At 34.1% G+C, this 7,430-nt stretch overlaps 1 protein-coding gene across 1 annotated transcript; it reads right to left on the bottom strand.

Moving 5' to 3' along the window:
• Window positions 1–339: 339 nt before the first annotated feature.
• LOC128491350 (pinopsin-like) lies at window positions 340–4,243 on the bottom strand. The gene is made up of 4 exons (XM_053463667.1): window positions 3,913–4,243; window positions 1,555–1,883; window positions 873–1,118; window positions 340–477 (listed from the first exon to the last, which is right to left on the bottom strand). The coding sequence occupies exons 1-4, from the start codon at window positions 4,241–4,243 to the stop codon at window positions 340–342; spliced, it is 1,044 nt and encodes a 347-aa protein (XP_053319642.1).
• Window positions 4,244–7,430: the final 3,187 nt, after the last annotated feature.

Raw genomic sequence — 7,430 nt, 5'->3', positions numbered from 1 at the left:
TATGACACTGTGGCTGGTTCACCACTTTTCCTTTCTTGGATCACGTTTGACCTTGTTAAAGTCGCTCAGATGCTTACCCTTGCCCATTTTTCCTGCTTCCAAGACATCAACTTTGAGGATTAAATATTCACTTGCTGCCTAATATATCACACTCACTGACAGGTGGCATGATAACAAGACTATCAGTGATCATAATGTTATTGCTGATCTGTATAAATATAGATTTTTATATATATATATATATATATATATATATATATATATATATATATATATATATATATATATAGTTATAGTTTTACAAAGTAAATATAAACAATTTATAATGTTGTCCAAAATCTATTCTGTTGGTGCCACTTGGTTAGGTTTGGAAACAACTTTGGTTTCAACAGGGACTTGCATAGAAGCACTTTCCTCTTCAGGTGTGGATAAGCTGATGTGACCACAAGTTAAACATTTGACAGCGCAGTTTCTGAACTATAAAAAAAAGATAGATTATAACATTTAAAGGAATAACAAATGTACAAGTAGGATGACACAGTTTTTATAGGTTTTGTTATTGTTACTACATTCTTATTATAATTATTCTTTAATGAAACCTAAACTGGTAGGCAATGCTGTAGAAAATAAGCCCTGGCCGTGTAGTACCAGGTCTTCAATGCAGTATTTTATATTAGGGATTTCCCTCTTTTAATGTTTACTATCCCTGGCCAATATTAATGCTTAAATAGGTCACAAATCCAGCACTGGTAGGGTATTCCTCTAGCACTTGTTTCTTACTTTTTCGCCAGAGAAGCCATGGGAAACTACCTATGGAAAACCTATCTGAAATTTGTTCCAGATTACTAAAATACAACGAGTAATGGCTGTACCTCTTTGTTAAGGAAGATGTAAATGATTGGATTGTACACAGGACTTGTCTTGGCAAAGTATGTAGGAAGAGTTGCAGCAAGTGGTGAAATGTAAAGTGTTGGATTGATGACAACTATCAATGCAAAGATTGTGTACGGTAACCAGCACACAAGGAAAGCGATCACCATGGAAAAGACCATGAGTACAATTCGCTTTTCTTCTTCTGGATTAGTCTTCCCTCCTTGTTCTTCAATTTTCCTGTTTAGCTAATAAAAATAGACACACATTTGAAACACAGAATTAACATACACATTTATATATTTTAACTGTGTGGCTATCATAGAAAACATGAGAATTATATTGTCAAAAATAATTTGAACATTTTTAAAATTAGCAGATATACATTAACGTATTTCTTGCAATAACCTGTGTTGATTACATATATGTTTTCAATGACAGGGCCTTAAGGACTTTGAACTATCCAGCTGTTGACCAGAATTCTGTGTTTTGGCAAGCTTAAATGAATATGTTTGATATGTTACTATGCTCCAACTTCACATGAGTTGTTGATGCATCAAACTAATATATAAAGATAAGAAATGTTATCTAGAGTCTGATGAAACATAAATTAAGTTACATGTATTTAGTACTGTCACCCTTTTATAAAAGAAGAAAATAAATGTAATAACATATGAAACATACCCTATGAAGTGACTGAAGGATTTTACCATACGAAAATCCAATTATGCTTACAGGAATAACAAAACAGGTCAGAAAGTAGGCAATTATGTAACTGTAGTTGTTCCAGGATCTCACTTCCCATCCAATAGAACAGGATGTTAGGACTCCTTCAGGACCATAAGAGCTCCAACCAAAAAGTGGTGCTATAGCCCAAATAAGACAGAAAATCCAGATAAATATTAGGCCTTGGAAGCCCCTGATGCTGCTTAGTTTTAGTGCTCCTATTGGCTGGCATACAACATTGTACCTCTCGTAGGCTAAGATGGTCAGAGACCAGAGCGAGACAATTCCTGCAATACATCAAAATACAGTGAGTAAATAAGATGTATCAGATAAACTCCAAATATATTAAACAATGTTTTTTAAAAAAAAATAATATATATGTATATATATATATATATATATATATATATATATATATATATATATATATATATATATATATATATATAAAGAAAAATAGCTGCAAAAAAGTAAAAACAAATAAGACCAAATGGTTTTATAATGCCCTGAAGACTGAAGCTTTTTACCACATGCTTATTCAAGTAGCCACACAAATTAAATATGTTTTATGATTATTTATTAGTCCTCATATTAAAAATGGCAAATTAAAAAAGACAATGTTTTGCTATTTTTTTTAGGACTTCTTCTCAAAAAATGTAATATTTCATTTTTATGTTCAGTGACATCCCTCAAGTAGAGAAATATACCACATATACATGTTTTTTTATGTTTTGGAAGGCCAAAACTCACATATTTTGTGTTTTTTTCTTTTCTTCAGCAGAAACTCTGGTATCCGATGCCTTGGCTGTAAATTCTAAGAGTCAACTTGATACTTTTTGATTATTACATAATTTTTACGTTATAGTATATTTATTGGGTCATGAAAAGGTTAACGTCTCCAACAGTAGAGTTGGTGTTTGTCATTGTATTTCCAACCCAAAGATTTATTGACCACAACGAGTAATATATATATATAGAGAGAGAGAGAGAGCTGATATATATATGGATGTAACAAACAAAAAGCTCTACAACACTTCTAGTGACCAGGACAACGTAAATATATTTGGAAAGCCTGATTAAGAAGTGCGTATTATTAGTTTATTAACATATAAAAGCAAAGGAAGAGAGAAATAAAGCTATGAGGAAAGAGAAAACATAAAATATTCTATGCATTGTGATGGTAAGCTGAAGAAAGTGTACTGCATTATTCTTTTGTTCTTTTAAACTCACAGCATCATCTGCTTTCCCAGATGAGCCGTAGCATTTAAGAATCACATGTACACTTCTGACAGAGGATGTAGCAGATTGCTGCTGATCGGCGGGCTATACTACAGATACCTGTTTTTTTGTGATCACTTGTTGTGATCGCTAAGGGGAGTCCCTACAGTGCCACTACACATGTAATGTTTATGTATCAATCTAGCTCCAGATTTCCAACTACAGTTAAATGTTTCAGGGCAGAAACCAAACTCTACAAGAAAGAGAGCCTTTTAACTGCCCCTCCGTTAATAAGTAGATAGCAATATGTAACATGTGAGAGAATATCAATTCCTCCACTGATCCGCTGCTACTGGAAGCCCCTGTTTGAGGTTATTGCTGCCAAAGGTGGTTCGACCAGTTATGGAATTTTTTCCACCAGCAATGTCAATGTTCATCGTGTGTGTTTAATAGAGATGTGAAAGAATATCATTGTTTGTGTGTTATTAGCTTAAGCATATTGTGTTTGTCTATACTTGTGATTTAGATGTAAATCAGATCACGCTTTATGAACAATGAATACAGAAAACAAGGTAATTCAAAATGGTAAATTTACCTTTTCTTGTCAATATTACTACTTACACGGGTATCCAAAACAGTTGTAACATCTACATATGTAGAGTTTAAAATATATACAGTATGTAAAATTTAAATTTTGGTTTCAGTACCTTTCATGGCTAGTTTAGCTTAATTGAACATAATTGTTCAATGACTTTGATGTTAATTGGCTGCTCAAATGGTAGCTTTGACCTAGTTAGACAAGCTGTGATTTTTTTGTGTGTTTTTTGAATTGAAGATAGTGTTTGCTTTCAGGAAATTCTGAGTTATGTTCACTAAACTTGTGCACAAGGTTGAAAGTAAACACATATTATTTGACTATGTGCCCTGGGAGTTAAATCATTAGTGAGCACACAGAATCCTCAGAATCCACACTTATATAAAATTACACACATACAGCATATACATCTTTAATTTACTAGAATTGAATATAGATTATTAAAGTGCAAAAAGACATAGAAATACCAGTACCATTAAACAACACATATTGATTATACTTACCAAAGTAGTTTACAGCAAATCCTTGAAAAATACAAAATCTTTCACCGAGGTAGAAGTATCCATGGTAATTGGTGCTGACCACAATAGTGGTACCACACAAAGTCATCATCAGATCAGAAAATGACATGTTTAAAATAAAAATATTGATAGGACTGCGCAACTGAGGATATTTTATGGTCACAATGATTACCAACATATTGTTAAATATTGAAAATACTGCATTTAAAAACATCAGAAATGACAAAATGCTATATCCAGATTTTGGAAAAATTGTAGGTTCTGCAGTGAAGTTGCTATTTAAGAGACTTATTGGAGTGCTATTGTCGGCCATGGTGGAGTAATAGCTTCCTGGCATGTCTCTCTACCTATGACTTTATTTTAAAACGGTCATATAATTTGCTGTGATATTAGGGCATCATGTTTGCAAGAACTGCTATTAGTTTATTGTTTTGTGTAGGATAAAGAATATGGGATCTTATGCTAAAAGCAGCAGATGTTCTTATAAGCTCAGCCTCATTAGAGATCTATATGTAATATGTATAAGAACAGAATATTATAATCAGATTATATTGAGCTCAAGGAGAAGACTAATTAAATGCACATGCTTCTCTTGATTATTGTGATTTGACAGATTACAGAATTAGAGTAATTCTGTGTTAGTGTGAGTGTCTGTGTGATAGTGTGAGCACTAACTTCGTCTTTTCTCTGAACAGCTTTTGAGTGTCCAGGAAATGGCTCGGCAAAAAAGGTTGCAACCCTCTAAATGAGTTACCACTGCATGAGGGAGAAGATGACCCATGTCCTTTGTGAGGTGGTCACTGGTCAGTGGTCTCTCCAACCAACCCTTTCGCATATGCTGCAACAACACTTGGCTAAAACTCAGTGGGCTCCTGTACAATCACGCAATACTACTATTTTACATTCTTTTGTAATATACACTATTAACAGAGAGTGACAAGTAAGGGAGAGTGGTAGGTAACAATATTCAGAAAAATGTTATTAGTGGCTCAAGGATTGGTTGCTTGCATGACTATATGAAAGTTTAATTCCCAATAATCCAAATTTAAAAGGGTTTGGGAAAATTATGAGAATGGACAAAAGTGTGATGAGTGAATTAATGCAGAATCCTTCACATACGACTGAAAAGGTCAAACTAGCTGCACTGGCAAGGTCTCACCTAAACTATCACTGGCAGTACTTTAGACCATATGTAAAAGATGGGGCTCATAAAAACACAGTTTAGGGGAACTTTGATAAGAGGCTACTATATGCCTACTATAAGAGGCTACTATATACCCCCCAAATTAAACTTCCATGGGGTATACAGTGCTGTGAAAAAGTGTGCCACTTCTCGATTTCTTCTATTTTTGATTATTAGTCACATTTAAATGTTTCAGATCATCCAACTAATCTTAAAACAAGGACAATGTGAGTAAACACAAAATTCAGTTTTTAAATTGTCATTTATTGAAGGTAAGAAAGTAATCAAAACAAATATCACCCACGTGAAAATTTAATTTCCCCATAAACCTAATAACTGGTTGTGCCACCCTTGGTGGCAACAACTGCAATCGAACTTTGTGTTAATTGGCATTAACACATTTTACATTTCCGTGAAGGTATTTTTGTCCACTCTTCTTGTCAGAATTGTTTTAATTCAGCCACACTGGAGAGTTTTCTGGCAGAGACTGAGCATGAATACATCATTTCAATCAGATTCAAGTCAGGACTTTGACCAGGCCACTCCAAAATCTTTATTTTGTTTCTTTTGAGCAATTCAGTGACTTGCTTGTGTGCTGCCAATCAATGTCCTTCTGCATAACCCAATTGCCCTTGAGCTGTATGTCACAAACCGATGACCAGACATTCTCCTTCAGGATTTTCTGATAGAGAGCAGAATTCATGGTTCCATAATGGCAAGTCACTCAGGTCCTAAAGCATCAAAGCAACCCCAGACGGTCACACTACTACCACTGTGTTAGACTGCTGGCAAGATGTTCTTATTGTGGATTGCTTTGTTAGCTTTACTCCAAATGTAATGGGACCCATGTCTTTCAAAAAGTCCACAAGTATTATCTCAAAAATCTTGGGCGTCATCAAGATGTTCTTTGGGAAATGTTAGACGAGCCTTTGTGTTCTTTTTGGTTAGTAGTGGTTTAAGTCTTGCAACTTTGCCTTAGATGACATGTTTGCACAGCCTCTTGCTTATTGTGGAACTGTGAACACTGACCTTAACTCATGTACTGCTTTTTGAGACCTTTTAGCCTGCTTTACTTAGCAAGACAGGTTCTTCTTAATTGATGTTTAGATTCACCAGGACTTGAAGTAATCATGCCTGTCTGGTGAAATTTAACCCAATTATCAGTTAAACTAGGTTAACCGGTTGATTTAGTAACTAAACTATTTAGAAACTTGACATGTAGAAATGGGCCAGAAACAATTTTCAGTAAATTTTTGACCCATTTATTTTGGGCAACAAATTATGTTATCTGTCTATTTGGTTCGGACGAAAATCGGGAGGCATTTTTAAATCGGGAATGAAATTTGTTGTCCGGTGCACACATTTACTCACATTCACACTCACTCTCTCGCACTCACACTTTCGTTCACTCTCTCAACCTTCCCCTAGTTTTCCCTACCTTCTTTAAATGTTTCCCTACCCTGCAGACTTTAGATTCTAGACCTGTTACTGAGAATTCATAGAAACGGTAAATGGGTTGTCATTCAATGCAATCATTTAAAAAATATATATATTTCTATAGTTGCTCAGTGATGTTTTTGGTAGTTTGAGATTGTTATTGTACAGGTTCGTGTTGTGATATATTGTTACCACTAGATGCTGCTATAGTTTAACATAATCAAATGCATCTTGCTGTACCACTGAGCAGCAGAAGAGGTCACTGTTGCATAAGGTAAACCATGTGTTCAGTTTATATATTAGATTTTTTTTTAATTTTTTTAATTAATTTTTTTAATTAATTTTTTTTTTCATTTTTTAATTTTTAATTGTTGTTATTGCATAGGCATACCTTAAAGCATTTTAAAAAAGACAAAAGCAAGGACATTTTTGGGGAGGTGGAGATTGTGACTTGGAAATGGGTTTACCACAATTTAAACATTTTAGTTAGGTAATAAAAAGAAAAAGGTTTTGAAGAAGTTTTTGCTCCGAACTTAACCGTCTTATGTTCCTATTCTGATAGCCTCTACTCTTTCTTTCTTGCTTGCTTTCTTCTTTTTCTATTTCATATATATCTTCTGATGCACCTTTTTATCAAAAGAAAAACTAATGGCATGCTGGACTCCATTTATTAAATAACATTGCTTCTCTAATACCATACCTAAATATGGGGATCCCATTATTGAGCCTTGAGAAGAACTTCCTCTGAATATTCATCATTAACTACAACCTTCTGTCTCCTGTAACTCAACAACTGTTTTATCTGTTCAACTATCTTAACATCCAAATAAAAGCACTGCAGTTTATTTATAAATCTGCTATGAGCGAAAGGGTCAAACGC

Source organism: Spea bombifrons, chromosome 4 (assembly GCF_027358695.1).
Source record: "Spea bombifrons isolate aSpeBom1 chromosome 4, aSpeBom1.2.pri, whole genome shotgun sequence".
Classification (NCBI taxonomy): domain Eukaryota; kingdom Metazoa; phylum Chordata; class Amphibia; order Anura; family Pelobatidae; genus Spea; species Spea bombifrons.
The sequence above is the reverse complement of the archived record's forward strand: the minus strand, read 5'-3'. Positions and strand labels throughout refer to the sequence as shown.

What these genes read in the sequence shown, in the direction of transcription:
- LOC128491350 (XM_053463667.1), bottom strand. Translation starts at nt 4,243, where the DNA reads ATGGCCGACAATAGCACTCCAATAAGTCTCTTAAATAGCAACTTCACT. An exon ending in ATTTGCTGTAAACTACTTTG is followed by an intron (nt 1,884 to 3,912) that starts GTAAGTATAATC and finishes GATGTATTGCAG; the next exon opens with GAATTGTCTCGCTCTGGTCT. An exon ending in ACATCTTCCTTAACAAAGAG is followed by an intron (nt 478 to 872) that starts GTACAGCCATTA and finishes TTTTTTTTATAG; the next exon opens with TTCAGAAACTGCGCTGTCAA.